Source organism: Pipistrellus kuhlii, unplaced genomic scaffold (genome assembly GCF_014108245.1).
Source record: "Pipistrellus kuhlii isolate mPipKuh1 unplaced genomic scaffold, mPipKuh1.p scaffold_m20_p_1, whole genome shotgun sequence".
Lineage (NCBI taxonomy): Eukaryota > Metazoa > Chordata > Mammalia > Chiroptera > Vespertilionidae > Pipistrellus > Pipistrellus kuhlii.
In genome coordinates this window covers 136,658,262-136,684,577 of record NW_023425404.1, presented here as the reverse complement: position 1 = coordinate 136,684,577, position 26,316 = coordinate 136,658,262, and the positions used below count along the sequence as shown (strand labels likewise).

Below are 26,316 nucleotides of genomic sequence, written 5' to 3'. Positions count from 1 at the left end.
GAGAGCAGTGATGTAACAGAGGCTGAATAAAATGATATCCTGCATATCATAGTACTGGTATATAAACATTACCTGCAGTAATTACTAAATAAAAATGTGTTTTGTTTTCTGTTTAAATATTGATTTCTTGCCCTGACCCGTTTGGCTCAGTGGATAGAGCGTCGGCCTGCAGACTGAAGGGTCCTGGGTTCAATTCTGGTCAAGGGCATGTACCTTAGTTGCGGGCACTTCCCTGGTAGGGGGTGTGCAGGAGGCAGCTGATCAATTTTTCTATCCCTCTCTCTTCCTCTCTGTAAAAATATCAATGTTTTAAAAAATAAAAATAAAATATTTCTTAATTTTGGGTTGGAAAAGTGGGGGGCGTCTTATACAGGAGAAAATGCGGTATGTTCTAAAGCCTGTTCCTAGGTTAGTCTGTTCCATTGATCTGTCCAGCTGTGTACCTTAGTTTTATACTGCCTTTTCAAAACTTAGAGATTTTCACCTTATTTTTCCAGATGAACTATAGAATAATTTATTATACCCCTTCAAGTAAAAATTGTAATAGCAGTATTTGCCATGCAGAGGTTAAGTATTACCACTTATCTTCTCTGAGGTTTTTAGATGCATACTTATTATCTGCAATTAAAATGTGCCACCTCATTTATAAAACACCTTCTTGTTTTATGAATCATTGCACTGGCAAAAATTTCCTGGACATCAATAATCCAGATAATGGCAATTCTGGATTATAATTGGTGTGTCTAATACTTCATTGGAGTGTAACAATTAACTATGTATAGTTCCCTGCAGTTAAAGCATCTCTCTTGCTTCTACTTCTTTGAAAAGACTTTTGTTCTTGCCCAATTCAAATGCCCCTATTCTCTCAAAATAAAGCAGAATCTAATGCTAAATAAATAAATACCCCTATTTTGTTTCTATAGTATCCTTTATCACAGCATTTCAGATACCGGTATCTGTTTCATTTACTGACCAATAAGTTCTTTAAAGGTAGGTACCACAATTTAGTCTCATTTTTGTACAGGATTTAAGGAGGGAGAGGGAGTGAGGCCTGGCCCACTACCTCACTCCACAACTCAAGGACTACATTTGCACATTCCATGTAAAATGCATCCCTGGAGCAGGGAAATATGTGAACTGTGCTCCTTAAGAGTTCTACAATGTGGTAGTTCTGTGAATGGCAACAGATTTTCAATGCATGTGTACTGAACTGTACCAGGACAAACTGATTGTCAAAGAACCCAGGAGGAAATTAACCACTGTGAATTCCTGAATATAAAGGGCAAATTCTAGAAATATGATACCAATTTCATAGATTAAATTAGGATCATGAATATTTGTTTTTCTACTGACAGTTTATGCCACATAAAACTATCTCCAAATGAATATCCACAAGAAACACTCACTACTTATTCATGTGGTTAAAAAGAGTGAATTAAGTAATTATATCTTTAAACTTTTGAAACTATAGTGTTCAAACTATACTTTTAAAAATATAATTTTACTCATGTATTGAAAAAAATGGCTGTATTATCATGTTTATATATGTGTCAATATTGGGAACAGAGTTCAATAATGAATCATATCTAAATTTTACGAACAATGCACAAACATTAAAACACTGATTTGTTATAGGAAGCAGTGGGTGGAAAACCATTAGCTATCATTTTTATTGAACAGCAGCACCCTCTGAGAAGAATCAAATCAATTTGTAATATTCATTTATATTACAAAATAATATATATTCATATACACAAGAAAGTTGTGATTGTACTGATTTTATTACTTTTACTAAGCCATTTTATGTCCCCACACTTAATGCAAAGAAAACAATATGAAAAAAATATGTCATTATTATTCACAATAAAATAGATCTGCTTCTATCTGCAGGCCTGGCAGAATGTACAAGGGGGAACACTTCATGGCTCAAGTGGGTCAAAGGACCATTTTGATTCCGACCCACCCAAGAGACTCTCATGCAGATTTGGGGATGGACTAACTCCACGGGAGCTGTGACAGACAGAACCATTTCTGTGGTATCCCCAGATCTCAGTGAATAACACCTGTACAAGAAAAGACAACAATTTGTCCATAAATTTTTAGTACAAGGTAAAAAAGGGACCCTTTTTTGGGTACATGGATATAAGTATGTTGTGGTCTCGAGATTGCTAGATTGATATCTGTTATAATGAAGATAAGGTAGACATTAAAACCACAGTCAGGTTAAGAAACTTCTACAACTTGTCTCAATTCTTCAAATAATGGAGCAAGTTCCTTTTCTAAGCTGACAATTAGTCCTAAAACAAAGAGAAGAAGAAAAATTAGAACCTTAGAAAAAATGTTCATGAAAAAAGTCTTCGACTTAAATTCCCTTTGGTTGAAATTATTACTAAAAAGTAAAAAGTAAATGAGATATAGTTTATTTCCTATAACTAAAGCAAAATATTCTAAGTAAATTAACCAAAAAAACTCATATTCATGATGAACTTTCTTCCATGTTTAAAAGAAAGTTCAATGATGAATCTGGAAGACAACTTAGTCTAATAATAGCATGTCTAGCTTCTCCTTCATTTACCAGAGTGTAAGGCTACATATTGTAGACACTGCTCATTTTATATCAAAAGTCATGCAAGGGGCTTGGCCCCTGCCACGGCCCCACCCACTGTCCCCGCTGTCGCGGTGGCCAGGGGCTTCTGCCTTGGTTCCCGCCTCTGTGGCAGCCACGTCCTCGCCTCTGCCTCTGTCCACTGCAGCGGCTACCTAAGCCCTCTCAGCCCTGGCTTCGTCCAGAAAGTTGTCCGGTCTAATAAGCATATTATGCTTTTAGTATTATAAGATAAATATGAATCTCCTTTATCACAGAATATTAAAAGCATCTGGGATTCTCAAGGAAATGTTCTAGGTACTAAAATATAATTCTGTACAACATCATAATTTTTAACAATTAATGAGTTAGTATGTGATTTATCACAATTACTATTTAATATACTTAAAATATTGATACCACTATCCTATACATGGGAGAGCAAACGTAGGTTTATAGTTGTGAGTATATGAAATAAGAGTTCATTCTTGTATTATTTATTAATTATTGTATTATTTGTATTACAACTATAAACATACTTTTGCCCACCCCTGTATAATTTACAGTGTTTTCACATATATATTTTACAGCTTCCATAGATTAGAAATGGAAGAGAACTAATAGATCATCAAATCTAAACCCTTCATTTTAAAGACCAGAAATCTAAGGACTGGCTTCAGTGACATAGACAGAAACAGAATTTGCTCTAACAATTCTAAACAGTGGTCAAATCTGAAAAAGACCCTAAAACAAACAAACCACTTTATCCAAAGGGAGTAAAAAATATACAATTCAACTACTGTTATTTTACACATAAATACTCAGTGAGGGCTTCTGGGTATAATGGGATCTTACTATCCTCTGTGGAAAATATGGCTTTCTAGTGTTTGTTCTCAATTCCTCAACCCTCAGGAAGAATGTGATTATGTTCACCCTATTCACAATCCTCATAGTCATCTTGTTCACTATAGTCCAAGACTTTTAAAATTCTAATAGATTGGTCTATATGGAACTTAACTCATCCTTGACATCTTATTTTTGTTTGGCTCTCTACTCTCTTTTTGTTTTCTAAAGGTCTTTTAATGTGAGCAAGACATAGCATTCAAGTGGTAAAGATAACATTTAATTTTCTTTTTATCTTAAAGGATAACTTACCTACACAAGCAGATATTAGCTCCATTATACAAATATGGAAAACAGAGAATTTATTTTTTCAGAGGCAAAGACCTTGCCCACAAATTCAGATTTTTTTTTAACCCTAAATCTACTAATCCTATCAGAAACAGTATCATAAACAAAAAGATGTATTTAATAGAAGGCAGCCAATCAATGATTCTCTCATCATTGATATTTCTATATTTCTCTCCCTCTCCCTTCCTCTCTGAAATCAATATATATTTTTTAAAGCTGCATTTAAGGTAATTAAAACACACCTGTATTGGCATTGCTGCTGGCTATGAAACTCACCACCAAAGGTAGACGATTAAACTGAACCACCTAAAAAGAAAAGATCTAAATATTACGTTGTATTGTGAAAAGACAGTATAATTCAATGAATTATCTTAATCTTTCAAAAAACCTTTAAATGATCAATGTGTAAATAGCCCAGTATTACGGTATTATCTCATGAAATATGAAAGAGATGAAAATAAATATTTCCATGAAACAGAGTTACTGAGTATCTCTTAGAGACACCATTTAGCCTAGAAAGTTTTTAAGGTGGGACTGTGTCTTCATTTTTTTATCTCAAAGACCAGCAGAGTATCAATTACATAGTAGGAGCTCAATAAAAATTTAATAATTAAATGGCTAAAGGAAGTATTTATCCCAGAAGCTGTATCTTCATGATTTTTCTGCCTCCTATGTACTACTATAATTTAAACAAATTTAAATTAACTTTAAATCAACTATCTTTAACTTAGCTTCAATCTAATCCTTATCAATCAAGTTAAAGGCCAGATGGGTTATTTGTTTACCAATATACATTAAAATACACAACTTTTAAAATTAAAAGATGTTAACTGTGTATCATCAGTAGTACATAAGTCATACTTTGGTAAGCATCACTCAAATTAATCATATAAGTGATTAATTTATTCTAAAGAAAATGTAGCTGGAGATCAAGAAATATGTAGCAACTAATTTCTCACAATTAATAACTTCACTTATATACAGAGTGTCCCCCCAAATATGTATGCATATTTTAACTGTTGATAGTTCAATTTTGAAAATAAAATGTATTTTAATAAACAATGCCTTTACATTTTTTCGAAGTGTGTGTATACCTTTCTTGGGACACCTTATATATAATTGTATATTTTCCATATGTATATATATATATCCCAAACCAAATGAAGGAATTAACTAAAATAATAAATTTAAATAACTTATCATTTGACTTTCAAGAGAAATTGTTATCTGTCACCAACAACATAAGTGTCATTTGAGAAATCACAATTATTAAGCTAAGGGCACCATCTACTGGAGATAAGAGTGACCTGAATTACCCTTTCCAGGATAACATGTACTTTATTATTACATCTTTTTAATTACTTCCCATAGTAATTAATTCCTGGTGTCAAATTTGAAGAAAATCACTTCTGTGAAACATAACCCTTTTGAAGGCTACGATCTTGAAATCCCACCCCTTTCAAAACTCAAATTGAAAATGATAGCACAAGCTATTTTATATAGAAAACATAGTAATAGTTGAAATCAGCAAACCATTCGATAGTTATGAACTTACCTGGTAGGTATTATAGTAACAGATGATACTTTTATTTTTTGAAAGTCCAAGTTTGCTCCCTTGGTCTGTTGCAAGGGCAAAAGTAGATAAGAAACCAGGTCTCAAAGCATGCTCTGGAGCATTATCATTGGCCACTGGAAATACAAATGATTTAAGTAAAAATTATGCAGTGGACATGGTAGAAAGATTTGCAGCACCTTTTTAAGACATATATGTGTAAAAATATCAAACATAAGAGTTGTTTCCAATATTTAAAATCACATTACTAACTAGGTCTCATTAATTTAGGTGTGAAAAATTACTGAGATGTGAGTGAGCGATCATAGCTAAGGGAACAAATGATGACTCTCACAATATTTTTTTATTTTTAAAAAAATATTAAATGTTTATATTTCTTTAATATCAACCTACCTTAAAACCCAGATTAATCAGTACACTTATATATTTTATTGAGTGACTGATTTTGGAAGGAAGGGGAGAGAGAGGTACCTCAAACTGTTGTTTCACTTATTTATGCATTCATTGGTTGCTTCTTTATGTGACCTGACTGTAGATCAAATCCACGTTTCGGGAAGCCGTTCTAATTAACGTAAGTACCCAGACAGCGAAATCGGTACATTAGGTCTAGTAATAATTAATGTCGTTTTCTAATACTTTTTAAAATCGAATTTATTTAAACAATATAACAAAATTTAATCAACAATATAGTTGCCGTTGTTTTCTACTACTTGTGCCCAACGCTCAGGAAGCATTTTAATCCCTCTGTTGTAAAATTCTTGTGATTTTGATGCAAAAAATTCGGTCAATGTATTTTTGAGGCATTCTTCATTATTAAATTTTTTTCCAAGAAGAAAGTTTTGCAAAGAACGAAACAAATGGTAATCGGAAGGGGCAATATCAGAATATGCAGGTTGAGGGAGAACTTCCCATTCCAACTGGCGCAGTTTTTCAGCAGTGATTCTTGCAGTATGCGGTCGTGCGTTATCGTGGTGAAGAATTACGCCCTTCCGAATCAGTGCGGGTTCTTTTTCTCTTAAAGCTTGGGCTAACCTTTCCAATTGGGCACTATACACTGCACTTGTAATGCTTTGGGTAGATGGTAAAAGTTCATAATGAAGAATTCCTTTAAAATTCCACCAAAAACACAACATCACTTTTTTCGCATGCAAGTCAGGTTTTGGCGTGGGTTGCGGAGCCTCATTTTTGTCCAACCATTGAGGCCGCCTTTTCAAATTAACATACAGCACCCATTGTTCATCTCCGGTAACAATTTGCTCTAAAAACGGCAAACGGTTTTGACGAGAGAGGAGCGAACTGCAAATTGTGACTCTTTGATTATGGTTGTTGGCGGTCAACTCATGAGGAACCCATTTTCCAAACTTTTGGACTTTGCCACGTGCACGCAATTGATTGGAAATTGTTTTTTGTGAACAATTTAAAGTTGTCGCAAGCTCTTGTTGGGTAATTTGAGGATTTTGCACCAAAAGAGCTTGAAGAGCTTCTTGATCAAAATTGGACACACGGCCTCGACCACTCTTGTCATCTAACGAAAAATTTCCCTCGCGAAATTTCTCAAACCAACGCTGGCATTTTCTGGTGCTAACTGCACCTTGACCAAGAGCACTACAGATGTTTTTTGCAGCCTCACTTGCTTTTCTTCCTAATTGGAACTCGTAAAGCATGCAGTGCCGAATATGCTCTTCATCCGCCATCTTCTTAGCCCTAGTTTTGCAACAAAAACCAAACCAAACACAAACTTTTTCAAGCAAAACTTGTTAATTGCACTTCACACGTTCTGTAGATACCACGTGTTTGAAGGTTATGTCAATACAAGTCAACACCAAGCAAGATTTTAAACGAATGTTTAAAAACGACATTAATTATTACTAGACCTGATAATAAACTGAATATTCTCATTAACTGACAGCCAAACTAGAATTTTAAAAAAGTGTCGAAAAACTTTGCTCTCATAAAACCCATAGTAATATTGTTTATTGTTGTTATTTTGCAGCTGGCCAACTTTTTCCTTCACTCATTAAGTCAGGGAGTTAGTTGTGCAAGTGTAAAGCTTTAACACAGAGATCCTCAGACAGAATATTATTTTGTTTACAGCCTTCATTACAGAACTAAGAAAAGACAAGTGACTTGCCCATAGACACCTATGTTTTATAGTAAGTTAGAAAGCACAATGGGCCACATCAGGAAATAATGGGTTCTAATATTATTTTGTCACTGACTCACATTGCAACTTAGGAACAATGTATTGTACTTGACAATATTCATTTATAAAACAATGAAATAAACTTCCTTTAACTCAAGTCTAAAATTACCTGACATGTATGATAAACCCAGGTAATAAATTGGCAATAAAATGTTTAGAGCATTATTTACTTTCTTTGGTAAAGCTATTACAGAGTCCTAGTATAACTATACCCATCCATTGATGATACAAGAAAGAGTAGTAAAATGTTCTTAATATATAGTAACTGTGACAGCATATACATTAAAAAAAGGCTTAAATTAGGTAAAAAGTTCTCTTTTTAGGTTAGTCAGATTTTCTTTAGGTAAAAAATTCTTGTTAAATTCTGGTTAACTAAAAGTTTTGTGAAATTTTTAAAAAGTTTTAAAAATCTTATTTCCAGTAAAGAAGTACAGAACCAAGAAAGATTAAACAAAAACAACCAAAAGTATGTGATTCAAACATATGAATGTTTATCCTAAAACTACTGATAAAAATATATATTGGGGGGGAGGGCAGGAGTCTTTATGTATAATATATCTAGCTGCATACATGCCCAGCCTCATCACTTAAGAATTACTAATGGTTTATATCAAGCAGGTCAAACTCAAAGGCTAACACACGCCAAATAAACAAATAAACAAGGTTTAAGTTTATGTGCGCTGCAAAAAAACAAAAGCTTCAATTTTCATAGAAACATAGATTTATTTCGACAAAGACATGCTGAATACAAAGGACTGAAGTAAACGAGTAATCGTTAACATAAAATAGAACATTTTAATAAAAATTATTTTTTCTTGAACATTCATTAACTTACCAGACGTTGAATAACTGCACAATTATAATAAGTATAATGCACATTATAAAAAGTATAATGCAAATAAAACCTATTTGTCTTGTTCTCCGAAAGTGAAATATTTCCCTGTTGTGCATACCAAATAATGATGTGGCAATTGGCTACTAAAATATTCGCTGCTAATATGATACGCATAAGGCGTGTAAAGGAAATGAATGCAATACGATTATAGTAATCAGTCATTAGCGAACATTGTAGTTTGTTATTAATAATTATGTATAACAGGATATTGTAAAAATTAAGTTATGAAATTTTTATTAAAACCTTTCTTACATAACGTTATATTGGCTGGGCCAAAATAATATTCGTTGTGGGCCACAAGTTTGACATGCTTGATTTATATTATACCATGATATGTCTTTAATGGAAAATTGGGCCTGTCATTAAATCCATGCTGAATGACAACACAATACATTTAACATGTAATAAGTTATAAGTTTCTTTTTTTTTTTTTTAAATATATTTTATTGATTTTGTACAGAGAGGAAGGGAGAGAGAGAGAGCCAGAAACATCGATGACAGAGAGAGTTATCATCGACCAGCTGCCTCTTGCACACCCCCCACTGGGGATATGCCCGCAACCAAGGTACATGCCCCTGACCGGAATCGAACCCGGGACCCTTCAGTCCCCAAGCCAACGCTCTATCCATTGAGCCAAACCAGTCTCGGCATAAGTTATAAGTTTCAATACAGCCTTCAACAAACAAAAGCAAACATTTCCCCCCAAAGACCTTCTCCTAAATTTTCTGAAATGGGTTTCATATGCTTGCTTCTGTACTACTTGGATGTAAGTACATCTTTATTCTAAAGCAAAAAAAGACACCGGCATGTTAAGTTCTCAGTTTTACCTTTAATAACAGGCACACCGTCTCTGTCTGACACAACAATAGCATGAAGCCCTTCAACACTAGAAAGGAAAAATATATAAAACATTTCACTTTCTGAAAATGTGTACCTCCAAGTCATAATAATTTTCATGTGTATTTCTGAAAAACCATGGAAATTCAATTTTTGACAGTATAAACTACTGTTTACTAAAACTCTTTCAGAAATTAAATGACTGTGTATCACTGACAATATTTATAATCCTTACAATTTATATAGTTTATTGATTAATAAGAGCTAAAACATAGCTGATTCTCCATTAAAATTGCTAATTATTCTGTGGTTTATAAAAGAATGACAGATTATCAGCAGTGAATACAATGGCAAAGACAGACTTTCCTTTCATTCATTCTACTAACGAGTGCCCAATATTTTGGCACTGAATATTTATAATACCATGCTAAGCAAAAATAAAGTCACTGTCTTCACAAAATTTACAATTTAAAAGGAAAGTAACTATCCATCAAATAATCTTGCACTCACAAATATAAAGCTACAATTGTGGAAAGTGCCAATTAAGTGGTTTGTGGGGATATGATAGTCAATAACACAGAGGAGAGGGGAGGGCCAAAGTGGGTCAAGGAAGGCTTCCCTGAGAAAGTAAAAGCTCAGCTTAGAAGTTATGGCACTGATTAAGAGAAGGGCACAAAGATCATTCAAAGCTGAAGGAACTGGATGAGAAGAATGTATGTTATGCAGCAATCCTTTCAGCCATCCTATATAATAAAAGGCTAATATGCAAATGACCAAACTGGGGAATGATTGGTCGCTATGACGTGCACTGACCACCAGGAGGCAGACGCTCAATGCAGGAGCTGCCTCCAGATGGTCAGTGCCCTCCCACAGGGGGAGTGCTGCTCAGCCAGAAGCCCGGCTCACAGCTGGGGAGCACAGCAGCAGTGGTGGAAGCCTCACCTGCCTCTGTGGCAGCACTAAGGATATCCCACTGCCAGATGTCCAGGCCTAAGCCATCAGTTAGACATCCCGAGGGTTCCCAAATTGAGAGGGCGCAGGCCGTGCTGAGGGACTTTCCCCCACCCTAAGTGCACGAATTTCATGCACCAGGCCTTTAGTGTCTATATAAGGAGCGGTAAGAATGATCAAGACTATACCTCTGAAGTTAAAAAGGCCTGAGTTACACCCATACTCTCTTGCTTACTATTTATGCTACCGTGGACCATTTATAAAACTCTCTAAGCCTCAGTTAACAATCTGAAAATGAGGAAAAGTGTACTTTTTGGCTATGGCAAAATTCAATAAAATAATACATGTAGAGGTTGGTATATAAGTTTACATTAAAATACTAATTATTATTAATATCAGGGTATCATTTGTGCACTCTGATAATGATATAATTCATCACTACAGTTTAAGTATTAAATTATTATAAGAACTGCTCGAGCACAAAAGTATAGTGTCAAAAATTATAATAAGGAAACATTCTCAGACTTTCAGTATTTATGCAAAACCTAGAGCCTTGTAATTATACCATATGTAGGTTGCAACTCAGAAATATGCTCAATGTTCCTACTACATAACCTAGAATTATCATTCCTTATTGTGTTAGCCTTAATATTTTAACTAAGCAATGAGTAATATTCACATTAACTTATATTCATATTCCTGAAATTATGTTTTTAAATCCCACTGTCAAAAAATGTTTGTTAGAGAAGTGTTATTACAATTTGAGGAGAAAATTTTTTGTTGCAAACAAACCCATTTGTCTGCCTCACATTAAAAATAAGAAAGATGAAACAATTGTATATATTTATTAGTATTATTTTCTATTATCATTAAATCCTAAAATTATCTATGGATTGAAACATGACCTATGTGATTAATACATAAAACAATATATTCTTCTAAGTTAAAAACTAGATTACATAAAAATATATCCTACAGATACTAGAGACACCCACACATACTTTGTGCAGTTACTAATGGCACCATCTCTTGAAATAGAAAAAGACTGATAACCTAACTAACCATCAAAAAGAACAAGTTAGCCAAAACTGGTTTGGCTCAGTGGTAGAGCCTCGGTCTGCAGACTGAAAGGTCCCGGGTTCGATTCCGGTCAAGGGCATGTACCTTTGTTGCGGCCACATCCCCGGTAGGGGGTGTGCAAGAGGCAGCTGGTCAATGTTTCTCTCTCATGGACGTTTCTAGCTCTCTATCTCTCTCCCTTTCTCTGTAAAAAATCAATAAAATATATTTAAAAAAAAAAAAAAAAAGAACAAGTTAAATAAGTTATGACATAAATGCAATGGAATACTCTGCAAACAAATTAGCAGCTCTTCATGTACTGGGAAGGACTGATCTCAAATTTAGAGATGTTAAGTGAAAAAGCACATGGTTTTTAATAGTGTGTACAAGAAGCAACCTATATAACAACACATGCAGACATTCATATGTGTATGTTACAATAGATTAAATGTTTGTCACCCTCCAAATTCACATGTTGAAACCCTAATCCCAATGTGATGGTATTTGGAGGTGGGGCTTTTGGGAGGTCATTGGGCCATGTGGGTGGACCCCTCATGAATGTACTCAGTGCCCTTATAAGAGGCTAGAAAGCTAGCTAGCTCTCCTTCCCTGTGTGAGCATGAGAAGTCCACAACCTGTAACCCAGAAGAGGGCTTTCACCAGAACCCAGCCATGATGGTACCCTGATCTTGGGACTTCTAACCTTTATAGCTAGGAGAAATAAATTTTGATCATTTACATATAAGAAATATCCAGCCTGGTCAGTGTGGCTCAGACGGTTGGATGTTGACCTATGAACCAGGAGGTCATGGTTCAATTCCCAGTCAGGGCACATGCCAGGATTGCTGGCTCAATCCTCAGAAGGGGGTATTTAGGAGGCAACTGTTCTACGATTCTGTCTCATCTACTGATGTTTCTATCCCCCCCCCCCCTTGAAATCAATAAAAATAAAAATGAAAGAAATAACCAATCTATGGCACTTTGTATTATAGCAGTCTGAGATCTCTATGTATACACGCAAATATGTATGCTTATATATACATGTTTGCCTGTAGGTAACAATGGGTGCCTATGAGAGGGGAACTATGGGGTTGAAGGGCAGTGATGGGAAAGTTCTCATTCTATACCTTTCAACTAACTCTTGAATAGTGAACTTTATGAACGTATTGCCTACTCAAAAAATAAGCAAATTAAAAAACAAGTAGAGTACTACAAAAATGTTTTAAAAATCTGTCACTACAGGTGCCTTTTTTCTTTCAATAGTAATTAACTTAAATGCCAACTAAAGCACCAAAAGAGGTAGAAATTAAAAAGATCTCCTTTTTAATGGGTTTCAAATTCAGAGAGATAATTTGTCCAACGAAGTATAAAAATTACATAAAGTAACCACTTAAAAGAAATCAGGCCACAAATATAAAAGGCGTTTCCCATTCTATACGCATTTAACAAAGAATAACAGGAATAGACTTTTACAATAATTGAAAATAAATATAATGCATTGATAGGTACATTATACTTTTAGAATAAATGAAATTGTATGAAATATTCTGCAAAAATCTAAATCTTACACTTACTAAAACATTTTTTAATATGATTTTTATTGATTTCAGAGAAGGGAAAGGGAGAGAGAGAAACATCACTGATGGGAGAGAATCACTGCTTCCTGCATACCCCCTACAGGGGATCCAGCCTGAAATCTGGACATGTATCCTGACAGGGAATCAACCTGTGACTGAGCAACACTGGCACTAAAACATTTTTATCTCCCCTCTCCCCAAAAGCAAATGTTACACTGGTAATCAATGACATCATACTTAGCCCTAGCCGGTTTGGCTCAGTGGATAGAGCATCATCCTGCGAATTGAAAGGTCCCAGGTTCGATTCCAGTGAATCGCCTGGGTTGTGGGCTTGATCCCCAGTGGGGGACTTGTGGGAGGCAGCCAATCCATGATTCTCTCTCATCATGGATGTTTCTACCTCTCTCTCCCTCTTCCTTCCTCTTTGAAATCAATAAAAATATATTAAAAAGACATCATAGTTTTATTAATATAATAATGAAATATTTGGTTATTTTAAAACACAAAGTTGTGACTAGTTAAGCCTGAGACTGCTTGAGTCACAACTAGATTTAAAAATACAAATCTAAGAACTATATTTAACAGAGAATTAAAAAATAAACAAAACAAAACTGACCTGGTTGAGAGGCATAGTAGTACAATTAAAAGCTAGGCTGCCTGTGTCCAAACCCTTAATTTACATACATCTAGCAACAAATCAGTGTATATTCTAATACTTCCTTTATAAATGTTCAATAATATTATTTCTCCATTTTTTTAGCTCTTGAGTTGCAATATGCCTACCATCAAGAAGAAATGCTCACGAATATGAATTAAACTAGCCTCAGTTATGATGGGGGAAAAAACACCAATTTGTACTAAGCCTTTTCTTTCCATTATGAAAAGACTTTCATTATGTTTTTACAAATATCCTTCTTACAAATATCAGCTATACCTCCATTTCTATATTTTGTCATCAGTGTAATATTCCACCTCCCATCACCAATTGTAGCATCCTTTCAATATGCTAAACTTCTAAGAAGGCAAATACAAATACAGAAAGCCCTCATTTTTATAAAGTTCTAATTTAGAAACATTTTAATTGCCAGATTAAATAACATCATTTCCCCTCAATAGCATGTGTCAAATTTCTGTAAGTATATTAACTGAGTAATTATAGAGAATACAAACTTCACTATCTCTTTAGTTCACACATTACTAATAACTGAAATAACAGATACACATTGTGATCAATAAGTAGTCACATCACTTTTTTCAAAGAGTGTTGGTGATTGATCACTGAGCATCTGTTGTTTATGCAGAGAACAAAACATGCAGTGTTATCTCATTGTCCAGTGATACTAAAAAGAATAACAGAAATGAGGCCAATAAAGATGAAATACAGCAAAGAAACGAAAAGTGACAATATGGGGAAGTGAAATCTGAATAGAAATTAAATAGAGTTAGAAAAGAAATAGCTGGCTAAGAGGTTGACATTATCATTGTTCTGCACAAAATGTACAGCCAAAGAACTTAGTGAAGATGGACTTATTGACATAAATGAGAAAGCAGTTGTGATAAAAAGGATAAAGATGCCCCAGAGGAAATGACACTGGCAAAAACGCTTCCTACTGAAGAACTCTCAGAGATATTTCACAACACTGGACAAAAAGTTGAAAACTGATTCAAACTTAGGAGCATGCCAATTTGCCATGGCACAGGAAAGCTGTCTGTTTCTATCTTAAGAACATAGCTTTCATATATCTTAAGATATATGGAAAGAAGTAGGCAAACACTGTTCAAACTACTCCTGATAAGTTTCTTTTTTTTTTTTTACACAGAGAAATAAATGTACTCTTGTAACCTCTCTAGGCCCCATGCTTTTTATCTGCAAATTCAAAGGATATTATTCATGCTACCTAGGGCTATGTTAGGTAAAGTGCTAAACAACAGCATTATATACATACAATATTTAGTCTAAGATAGCAAGAAACAAAATGCTACATAAAATTAACCTGCTTTGCAGAATTTATTTAATGACTAAATTTTTTTTACCTTGGTAACTTTTTATACAGGAATCGCTTTAGATCCTGAAAGAGAACATTAACAAATGATTTAATAACATGCTTTATACTAATTCTTTAGATCTTGCCCTATTCACATTTCAGGGACCTTACGCCATCATTCCTAACCTTCCTGTTTGTGTTTTCCTTCCCTTTCTGATTTTGATACTCAATGGCAGTTTGACTTTAAGAAGTTAACCTTTTTCTCTTAAGCCTCAGTTTCATTATTTGTTGAGTAGGGACAATAGCACAATCTAGGTCTTAAGACTTTTTTAAAGTTTATTGAGTAGATGCATGTAAAGTGATTAGCATATCTAGAAATGGGAAACACAAATATATATTAGCTGTAAAATTAGGTCATATTTTCATATTATTTCAAATCCTGTTGCTATTGTTGTGTTCACTTGAGAATATATTATGAATATCTTTCCATCTATACACATTACTAACAATCCTGGGTAAATTCACTTATTTCTCTGAAATTTAATTTCCTCACATGACTAAATATATGATGTCAAGTGTTTATTTAGCATGTGACATAATTATGACAAGAAAAAACTATTTTATTTTGTTTTAATACACTTGATCATCTGGGGAATTTTATTGATAAGCAGGTATCAATTAAGAGCTCTACAAAGATAAATAAGATACCTATTGTTTTGAACCAACCCTACAATTCTCCAAACCTTAATGTTCATTTTATTTCATGTTACCACCACCAGTTTAGTTTTCCTCTCATTTTAAACATACACAAGAAAATCTCAACTTATCAAGGTGTCATCTAAAATCCAAATTTCTCAATCATTTTGTTCCCACTAATGGCACTACCAAACCCATTATTCAGGTTAGAAGCTATGAGTAATAGTTAACCCTAACCTCACACTTGTCACTTTTAAATCACCTGTGAAGTCAAATGTTTTTAAACTGATTCCTTCTCCTTTTCAACAGACATTACAGTTTACTTTCAATTTATTATTTATGACTTGCACTAACCTCCCAATTGGTATACTGGTCTCATGTTTCTATCCTATGCAGTTCTACATAGTGCCAAGAGTCCAATTTTCCTCCTTCTCTAAAGCCATAATTGCAATGATTTTCAACCTTTGCAATGGATAACATATGAGGAGCATTAACACACACACACACACTCTGATGTCAAAGTTGGAGGGGCTCCCCAGATGATTCCCTGTGCAGCCGGTTCAGAACCAATGTCTGAAAGGCTCTCAACTCTGTACTGAACTATGTACAAACTAGAGGCCCAATGCATGAAATTTGTGCAAGGGCCTTGGCCCCCACCGCTGCAGTGGTCATCTCTGCTTCAGCCCCCGCCCACTGGGGCTTTGTCCAGAAGGAAGGACTTCTGGAAGGACGTCCAGTCTAATTAGCATATTATGCTTTTATTTTTACAGATTCTTTAGACATTTGAGACTCTACAACATGGCATATGGCTAAGTTTACAGCCCTGCTTCCAACCATTCCCTCATACATACACTTAGCCCCAGCTAAATTGGACTGTTCACAGCTCTTCCATACACACCTCTCACTTTCCTAAGTCTGCTTAGACTATTCATTCTTGTAGTAATATTCTGCCTCTCTTACTTTTTAAAAAGTTGCCACTCATCATTTAGAGCTATTATCAACCACCAAATACTCCAAACAAGCTATCCTGATAGACACAAACCAGAGGTAATCACTTGAAGTTTTCACACAGTAATGTATGCATAACTATGATCCCTTGCATAGCATTTTTTTTTAAGTTGTAAAACTCTGACGTAGAGGAACTATACCTTAATCTTCATTATTTCACCCTCAGTCCTTATGACAGATACCTTTGCAAGACAGATACTCGATAGATAGTGATTTGATTATGCCTAATAAGGTCTCAAAAATATAGTGAAGACATCCAAAAATGGAGAGGTAAGGGCATTCAATGTTGCTTACTATTGAAACACATAATCTTACAATCTGAAAAGAAACCAGATTCATATTAATGCTGAATGACTATTTAGTGTAATGGTTAAGAGCATGGACTCTGGAGCGAAACTGCCTGAGTTGGTATCTGGACCCCACAAGTACTAGCTGTGTAATCTGAGGCAAGTTACCTGATCTTTCTGTGCCTTATCATCATTTATACCACCGCAGTGACAGTGCTTACCTCACAAAAGTTACAAGAAGTGAATATATGTTCAGTATTTAGAACACCCAGCATGTACGTAGGCAAAGTAACAGGAAGCAAAACAGAGCCATTAGTATGAGTATTAATGTCCTGTATTTTCTAGTAACTAGCACAAGTTACCTAAACTTAGAATTTGACTTTTGTTACTGTGTTGAAGAGCTGTCAGCTGGAAATTAACTAAAATGGCTACAATGAACCTAGAAAGACACCAAGACCACTTGCTGAAAAAAAAAAAAAAAAAGGATTCCGAGCAGCAAACCACAATTTAGACACTCCAATGGCAAATGTTCAGAGCCTCTTATGCCCACAGGATTTGGGGAGCACGAACAGGCAACTCGGTGTCCGGCACCCCCATTCCAAGACCCACTCAGGACCCCAGCAAATCCATTCACATTAGTCTCTCACTGCAGAGCCTACAGAAAATAATTACGGGGCTGGGGAGCAAAACGAAACAAATTTCTACTTGGGAAGCGCTACCTCTCCCCGCCCAGTAGTCTCCTCCAAACTCTCCACCCTCTCCTTGCTCTTGTGCTGGGGGGTAACTCACATCCGCCATGACGAACCCCTTTCTCCCGCAGGTTCGATATCCACGCCTGAAAAAGAAACTCGAGGTGACTCTCCCGTCAACATCCCCTCGCACCCCGACCCTAACAAGCTCTAGGACGTGGGGACAACCGAAGGGAGTCGGAGGTCCCAGAGACCGATATGCCTCAGCCCACTCCACCTCCCCAACCCCCGGGGTCTCAGTCCAAAGCGCCCACTCCTCTTCCAGCTCAACGCCCGCGCCGCCCGCGGGCCCAGACCCGAACACCCGGCAAATGGCCCAGTTACCTGGGCTCTCTCGCAGCAAGGTTCGCGGTTGTCCGCTGCCTCTTCAGGGACCAGCTTCCAAGACAGGTTCCTCAGTAAGCCGCCGTCACATGACTTGTGACCTCCTTGGTGCCCCAGGATGCACTCCCTACGCCTCCGAAGCGCGTGGACACGGCACTTCCGGGGCGGGGCAACGCACGCCGTGCGCCCGGGCAGGCGTCGCGCCCCGCCCCCACACCTCCGGCCCTCCGCCTCCTGCGCCTGCGCAGACGCCAGGGGGCGTGGCCGCTGGGATCCCCGCGGTCCCGGTTGGCACCGGGTCGTTGCGAGTTTCCCCGCCGTTAAGTCCAGCGGAGACGTTTGTCTTGTGCGGAGTGTATGATTTACACTCTTTTTGGGATCCGGCATCCTAAGGCCTTTCCTTTCGTTGAACAAATTTGCAGATGTGATCAGCAGCAAGCACCAGGCTGCCGGTTAGGAGTCCCGTGGTTTCCTAGTCTCTGGGCTTTCCCCTGTTGGCCCCCTGGCAGGCATATTCGGAACCTCTCCCATGCACGCAGGCCTGGCCCCCATGGCGCCCCGCTCGGGGGTCCTGCCCTTTCAGCGATTCTCCTGTTATTCTCATTTCAGGGGCCAAGGGAGACAGCTGACCGGCTGAGAAAAGCAGCCCTAGGCCCGGTTTCCCGCCACCGCCGACACCTCTCCCGCCTCTCGCTTGCTGACACGGTTAAACCGTGAGAGAATGTAATAAAGTTCCTTAAACTCTCACAAGGTCTCTTGGCCTGGCTCCTTGTCGGCGGGGACCTAACAGTTAGGTGCTGAGACCCAGGATACACAGAAGGAGACGGCAGGGTCACCCTCCCGGCTGCAGGCTCTTCCCGCACCGCACCGGCTACTCCAATCTCCGGTAAGAGTTACTTCCTGTGACCCGGGGCGCGGAGCTAGGGTTCACTTCCGGATCCCTGGCTGCCCCAGAAGGAAAGGATGTGGTTGGTGCTGCTGGAAAGCCTGTGGGGCTGCTACTTCCACCCCCACCTTTTTTTACAGCCTCCTTAAAGTGGTCAAGGTCATGCTATCCCTGTCAAAAAAAATGTATCCGCAAAATGGCCAAAATTATAATTGGCTTTGCAATCTCAGAGTTGTTAAGACAATAAGTGTAACTGAAATGAAGGGTTTTGATAAAGTTTTTCAGTTCTTTACTCTGTAGTCGTCCTTCTCTCTTGTCATATTCCTCCCATCAAATCCTACTCCTCCATGTCAAGCCCCCTTCCAACAGCCCTGGACCTTTCCACCCTACCCTGAGGCTTCTGGTCAGTCCTCCTGCACCTGACTGGCCCCTCAGACCCTCCCTCCAATCTCTCCATTCATTCTGTCCTCCCTTCCCCTCTGATCAACCCCCCAACCCCCCCCCCCCCTCCCCAAGCACTCCTCCGAAGGCCCCTGTGTCTCTGGACTCCACCTCTTCATCCACACCCTCATCCTTCTTACTGAGCCAGCCCCATGTCACTCGTTCCTGGATAGCCCAGCCTCCAGCCCTTCCCAGCTTCTGTACTGCAGACCCTTCCTATTTGGGAACATCCCAACCACCTCTAGCCCTTTGTGGGGTTATCTCTCCACTCTGGACCTCACTGGTCTCCTCCATCAGCAACATGCCGACACAGTTCTCCCTAAGCCTACCAATGACTCTCTCCCCCTCCCCCCCATCCTCCACTAAAGCCAAGAGACTGGATATTCTTCTAGTATCCAGCAGCCTGGGGACCCTAAAGCCCAGATGGACGGGCCCACACACACCAGGTACTTCTGACCACACCGAAGGCGGCCAAGTTACAGGGATATCCTTCCTCACTCCACTCTTCTTCAGTTGAAGTGAGCCCCTGCTCCCCAGGCTCCAACAGTCTGTTTGTATTGGAGTGTCAGCCTCGGACCAACCCACTCAAATTCACAAAAATTCCCAAGGAACTGTAAGCCCCGGGCCTTTACCTAATCCCCTGTAAGCCAGACCCCCTCCCACCCCCATTGCCCCTTACTGCTCTGTCTGTACCGGTCCCTGCCTCACTGGTACTCTGCACCTCATAACAGCTGTTCCTCTCTCAGCTCCCACCCTCCACTGAATCTTACCTCTTGTCTTTCCTGTGGGACACATTCCTCCCAGAGGAATTTCTTGACTATTCCTGGGAACAGATTACAACCTGATCAAACCTGTCCCCGTGATTGACCAAGATACTATAAAATCTTCCCTCTTCTAGTGCCTGGTCTTCCTGTGGGTCATCCTTATCATTCTTGATCTTCTGATGTCACCTGGTTGGAACTACGCTTAACACAGTTAGGGTTGTACGATGATCTCCTTAATCCTTCTCCCCTTACTCTGTACCCAGATTTACCCCATACCTCTAAAAAACCTCCTAAGACCTCACTCTCTCTCTCGAACCCTAGACCTAACATATCTTCTCATCATAACCTGTTTTCCCCTCTTTTCAGCTAGCTACATGGCAACCCCAACCTCCCTACATGCATAGGCCAACTCCAGTCTATCTTTCCGCTACAAGGTACATGGAGGACTCCCATTCCAACTCATGCACCTCGATAAAAATTTATAACTTCAAAATCACAGAATTGACTAAAGGATCACTCACAGGCAGGGCTGTACAGTTACTCCAGGCATACTTAAACAGCATAACCCAACACCACTCCAACAAAGTCCCCATCTTAAGATCAATAACAACCAACACCATCATAGTATCTCAGGCCCCTCTCTGCATCAACAGGACACACCCTGCAGGAAAGGTTTTAGGATACCTTGAACAACACCTATGCCACTATACTCTTGAAATTCAGCTCTCTTTCAAGCGCTGGGCAAGCTATGTAGTTACCCAAACAGCCTACTTCTTAAAGCCTGTTCAGTTCTCAGCCTGGCCTACCATCTCAGCAACCTTCCCAACAACCCACACCTCCCACTTCTGTTCAGGTTGACCTCTTTCCTGCGTTAACTACTTCCCATGGCAGGATTGCAAATTACAGTTTTGTTCTAACTGCCGCCAGATCCCCTCCCATGGCCTCACACACTCCAAATTTGGGGTAGACACTGACGGAAAATACATATTTTTTGAGAATACCACCACAGGGGCTACCCAGGTCAATCCTGGAGGCCCTTTTCAGCTCCTTACAGGAGCAACCTTGGCTGGAACCCTTTCTGTTTGGGAAAATGAAAACAACAAGCTCACTCACCTCTTCACCATCGAAAAAAACTTCTGCTTAAAAAATCAAGGAATCTTGTTATTGTGAGGTACCAATACTTATCTCTGTCTGCCAGCCAACTGGACTGGGACCTGTACCCTAGTCCATCACCCCTGAGATAGACATTGCCCCTAATAACCAGTCCTTTAAGCTTCTCACCGCTTACTCTGGGAGCAGGAAGAACAAACTAGATGGTAGGGCCTCAAAATTCCAACAACTTTCAGAATCCTGGGCACCTGGCCACAGAATCTAAACTGGACCTCCTGGCTTCTACCTTTATTTTATATATATATATATATATATATATATATATATATATATATAAAATAAATATATATATTATTGATTTTTTACAGAGAGGAAGGGAGAGGGATAGAGAGTTAGAAACATCAACATGGATCAGCTGCCTCCTGCACAACCCCTACTGGGGAGGTGCCCGCAACCAAGGTACATGCCCTTGACTGGAATCGAACCTGGGACCTTTCAGTCTGTAGGCCTATGCTCTATTCATTTAGCCAAACCGATTAGGGCCTGGCTTCTACCTTTAGTTGGATCCCTCTTACTGTTCTTTCTGGCACTGATCTTTGGCTCATGCATCCTAAGAGCCGTTTCTTCCTCCAAAACTACATCCAGACTATCACCAATAGATCTATAGGGGAAATAATGCTTCTCGTCCTATATTAGATATCATCCCCTCCCTCAGTCCCTGACTAAGTAGGGACAGCTCTATGCCCCACCTGAGCAGGAAGAAGCTGCAGAAGAATGAGATCAATCTCCCTCATCAGCCCCAGTTCACAGAAGGAAAATAAAAGGATAGAACATTAGGCATATTCTGAATCATTCCCCTGCACTCAGTACTTTTCCATTGTACCACACTTGGATCTCGTGCTCTCTCTGCACTTTTTCTGTTATTATTTCAGGTGTCACAGAGAAAGCTGAAGGGCTAAGAAAATCAGCTTTAGACCTGGCTGCTTGTGCCTGCATCCGGTTCCCAGGGACCTTCATGAGAGGCATAAATATCCCACACCCCCTACTCTTGCTTACTGACATGGCTATACTGGTCTCGGCCCACTTTGAGAGGATGTAATAAAATTTCTTAAACTCTCACAAGGTCTCTTTGCCTGGTTCCTATTGGTGCGGACCTAACACCACCTACTGCTCTTTACTTATGGCCTTGTCTGGAGTGACTTGAGGAGCCATGGGCTTTATGGAGTTCTCACAATTATCTGTGTAACTCAACATATGCAAATATTGGATAACTTTCTTTCAAAGGCTCTTGTATTAGAAGGCTGTGCCTGTAAGGAATGCTATTACTTTTTATTTTTTTTTTTGGAGCCTTGTTGTTTGCACATTTTACAGAAACCTATGGTAGACAGAAGGAAATGAAGTCTAGGGGAACTTGTTTATGACTGGTCTTTAGTTCCAATCCCTAGCAAGTACAAAAATAATTAACTCTAGCCCAAGATATGGTGAAAAGAATTGGATATTTATTTTCTATTATTCCTGAGAAGAAGAAATAGCACTTATGTTACAAATGACTTTCATTATTATAAGTGAATTTAGCAGTTCCATAGCAAATGACCTGATTGAAAATCACTTCCTTTTCTTTATTTAAACCCTTATCATCTGGGACACAGCTCCATTAATATTATGCTCTCGTCTATTCTAGTCTCCTAACTTAAATTCAAGCCTGCCTTGGAGTTCTGTGCTATATTTTTTTCTTATTCTGAGAGTGAATTCTAAATCTGCACCTTTTATGAGTTTTAGGTTCATACTTTCAGCTGCTTGGTGGATTGTTGGATAGATTGTCTTACTGTCAGCTCTAACTCAAAAGCTTCAAGGTTTCCAATAAATCTGTTTCTCCTGGTCTATGTCTGTATTGGTTTTATGATTCTACCAGTCATGTATCATGTTTGCACTCTTTTCCTCTTCCTTAACAATGCCATTTGCATCTTTATATATTTTTAAATTCTTCATTCAAACCATTATTCATCATAACTATATCAATAGCTACTTAACAGCAACCAGATAAGCCTTCCTAACACACATTACTCCTACTCAAAATTTTTTTAGTGATGTACCTTTGTAGACAGTGACAAAGTTTTGTCTAACCTGGCACTAACATATCGTTCTATTCTAAACTCATTCTAATGTGAATCCTATATTCCAGCCAATTTAGTTATCTCCCTCATGCATTAACATGTCTTATTTTCTCATACTAGTTATGGAGGTTACTTTAATCTGGAAGGATTGCTTCTCTTGTAGGGGAGGAAAAACTTCCTTCTGCACACTTAGGTTTTATGGCTGGGCCTAAGAATTAATCTGACAAAAATAAGAGGAAAATCATACAAATTTATATATTTTTACTTGTGCATGGGAGTCTTCAAAGGAAAACGAAGATCCAATGAAGCTATTAGGCTCAAAAGCTTATATACCTTTTTAAACAAAAAATGACAAGTTGTGTGGAGATGATAAGACAAAGGGGCTTAGGCTAGGGACAGTTATTGTGGGATGGTAACTATTAAATATATGGCGGGGGGGGGGGGGGGGGAGATAAGGCTATTTTAGTAGGTTTGTTTGTACAGGTCCATTTCATCATCAATCCTCAGTATCTGGTTATAAGGAATGTTTTCTTCCTGGTAGGAAGAAGGCACCTTTCTCAAGGGAAATGTTATGACCTTATTTTTAGGTAGAAAAGGGAGGTCAGAGAGCCTTTACTGCATCTGCTATTTCTTGTGCCTTCAGCTCAAAATAGTTAATATGCCAAAATGGCATACTTTGGTGTGGCATGTTCTGAAACTCTTTTAACTTTTTACCATAGCTATTTAAATCTTGTTTCCCTATAACTCCTCAGAACATTGTTTTTAATTCTTCCAATATTAGTTGACATACAATATTAGTTGACATACAATATTAACTGACATACATTAACTTGACTGCTACAATATTAGGTGTATAACATAGTGATTAGATATTATTTATGAAGTAATCATCTCAATAAGACAATTACCCATCTAACACCATACATAGTTATTCCAATATCATTGACTATATTCCCTATGCCATACTTCACTTTCCCATTACTATTTTTATAACTGCCAGCCTCCCATCCTATCTGGTAACCACCAGTGTTCTGTATTTGAGTTTGTTTCTGTTCATTTATTTTGGTTTTAGATTACACATATAAGTGAAATAATACATATCTGTCTTTGTCTGTCTTATTTCACTGAGCATAATATCCCCATGTCACAGATGGCAAGATTTCATTATTTTTTATGGCCAAGTAATATTCCATTATGTAAAGGTGTCCTGAAAATGCATACACACACTTAGAATAATTATAAAGGCGGTGTTTATTAAAATGCATTTCATTTTCAAAATTGAGCTATCAATTAAACTGTGTATACATTTTTTGGGACACTGTATTTATACCGCATCTTTTTTATCCATTCATCTATTGATGGACACTTAGATTGCTTCCATAACTTGGCTATTGTAAATCATGCTGTAATGGAGATAGGGGTGCATATGTCTTTTCAAATTAGTATTTTGGATTTCTTCAGATAAATTGCTAGGTCATAAGGTAGTTCTGTTCTTGTTTGTTTGTCAGGAACCTCCATACTGTTTTCTATAGTGGCTGCACTAATACAACCCCATCAACAGTGGACTAGGGTTCCCTTTTCTCCATATCATGGCTAATACTTTTGTTTGTTGATTTATTGATGATAGCCATTTTCACATGATATAATATCTCATTGTGGGTTTAATTTGTATTTTCCTGATGACTAGTGATATCGAGCAACTTTTCATATGTCTAATGACCATTTTTATGTCCTCTGAAGAAATGTCTATTCAGATCCTCTATCCACTTTTTACTGGGTTTGTTTTTTTTGGTATTAAGTTGTATGTGTACCTTACATATTTTGTATGTTAACCCCTTATTGGATGTATTTTTGGCATGAATCTATTCTCTTTTTCAGTACTTGTCTTTTTGTTTTATTGATGGTATTCTTCATTTTGCAAAAACTCCGTATTTTCCGGAGTATAAGACGACCCCCCTAATTTTACAGTTAAAACATAGGTTTAGGCCTATATTTGCTGTATAAGACTACCCCCCACTTCAAAGAAAAGACTTACTTTGCTGTCAAGATCTGCAGGTAATTTTTGTGCAATTTTGGTCTTTTGCCCCTGATTTTTGGTTGACTTTTTTTCATTTCAAAAGTCGTCTTATACGCCGGAAAATACGGTAGTTTGGTATGTCCCATTTGTTTTGCATGTGTGTGTGTGTTTTTTTTAGGACCTGGAGAGCCTAGGCCATTAACTGAGGCCAGCTGCCACTATTGCCTGGCTTGGTATTGCTTAGGGAGAGGTACAGGTATACTTAGGCCAGCTGCTGCTTGTTTGGGGTTTGTGGACCTTTGAGAGATTTTTGGAAATTTGCCCCGAATAGGCCAAGGTAGACTGCTTGTGTGGAGGATCAGCTGGAAGAAGTTTGAGCTGGTGCACCATTTGGGTGGGACGAGGTCTCAGAATTATTAGGTAGGCCAAATGGTGTTAGCCAAGGCCACGTTAATGGGAAGCTCAGATTTGTCCCCTGCCTGTACCTACCAACTGTGTGGGGACGGCTCAACCAAGGAAAAATTGTGTCTATGAGCACTTCTAACCACAGAGAGCTTCCCTGCCCTCTCCCCCTCCAGCTTTTGCCTTGAACCTAGTCAATTCAGCTTCTCACCATATGTCCCTGGTGCTTTTGGAGCTGCTGAAACAGTGCTGGAACTCAGAGCAAGTGAGTTTGTGAGTCTGTGCATGGTCCCTTTAGGCCCTGCAGTGCCTAGGTCTCTAGCAGCTCTCAGGATCAGCTACAATCCTCACTGGTTTTTACAGTCAGATGTCATGGGACTTCTCTTCAGGCATTGGAGCACTGCTGAGGATCCTGGTGCGGGGCTGGGACCCCTTGCTCCTTAGGTGAGACCTTAGCAGTGGAACTATCTTAACCATTATACTATGAGTTTGGGAATCACCCATTCTGCATCTTCACCCTTACCAGTCTTAAGTGGCTTTTTCTTTATCTCATTTATAGGAATTCTGTTCAGCTAGTCTTCAAGTGGTTCTCAACAATGGTTGTTCTGTAAATTGAGTTGTAATTTTGATGTGATTGTGGGAGGAGGTGAGCACGTTGTTTAC

The 26,316-nt window shown here is 38.3% G+C and overlaps 1 protein-coding gene and 1 long non-coding RNA gene across 4 annotated transcripts; one reads left to right on the top strand and one right to left on the bottom strand.

The window, feature by feature from the left end:
* Window positions 1-1,764: 1,764 nt before the first annotated feature.
* LAMTOR3 (late endosomal/lysosomal adaptor, MAPK and MTOR activator 3) lies at window positions 1,765-18,776 on the bottom strand. 3 transcript variants are annotated; one of them, XM_036410720.2, is made up of 7 exons: window positions 17,924-18,431; window positions 17,636-17,684; window positions 14,905-14,939; window positions 9,274-9,332; window positions 5,331-5,464; window positions 4,018-4,081; window positions 1,765-2,297 (listed from the first exon to the last, which is right to left on the bottom strand). In XM_036410720.2, exons 1-7 carry the CDS (start codon window positions 18,304-18,306, stop codon window positions 2,224-2,226), a joined length of 798 nt encoding a protein of 265 aa, XP_036266613.2. In that variant the 5' UTR covers window positions 18,307-18,431; the 3' UTR covers window positions 1,765-2,223. The 3 variants fall into 3 exon arrangements, with proteins under 3 accessions (XP_036266613.2, XP_045426435.1, XP_045426428.1); XM_045570479.1 differs by having other exon boundaries at window positions 17,636-17,681; window positions 17,920-18,017; XM_045570472.1 differs by lacking the exons at window positions 9,274-9,332; window positions 14,905-14,939 and having other exon boundaries at window positions 17,636-17,681; window positions 17,920-18,776.
* Window positions 18,777-19,321: 545 nt separating this feature from the next.
* LOC118703614 lies at window positions 19,322-22,233 on the top strand. Its single transcript, XR_004983107.2, has 2 exons — window positions 19,322-19,859; window positions 21,836-22,233. It is a non-coding gene; the product is annotated as an uncharacterized LOC118703614 (long non-coding RNA).
* The last annotated feature ends 4,083 nt before the right edge of the window (window positions 22,234-26,316 follow it).

Excerpts from the sequence above, each read along its gene's own strand:
- LAMTOR3 (XM_036410720.2), bottom strand. The coding sequence starts at position 18,306 with ATGCCGGATCCCAAAAAGAGTGTAAATCATACACTCCGCACAAGACAA. Across the intron at positions 14,940-17,635 it reads AGGGGTTCGTCATGGCGGAT|GATCTAAAGCGATTCCTGTA; the intron begins GTGAGTTACCCC and ends GTTCTCTTTCAG. Across the intron at positions 9,333-14,904 it reads CTGTATAAAAAGTTACCAAG|TGTTGAAGGGCTTCATGCTA; the intron begins GTAAAAAAAATT and ends TTTCCTTTCTAG.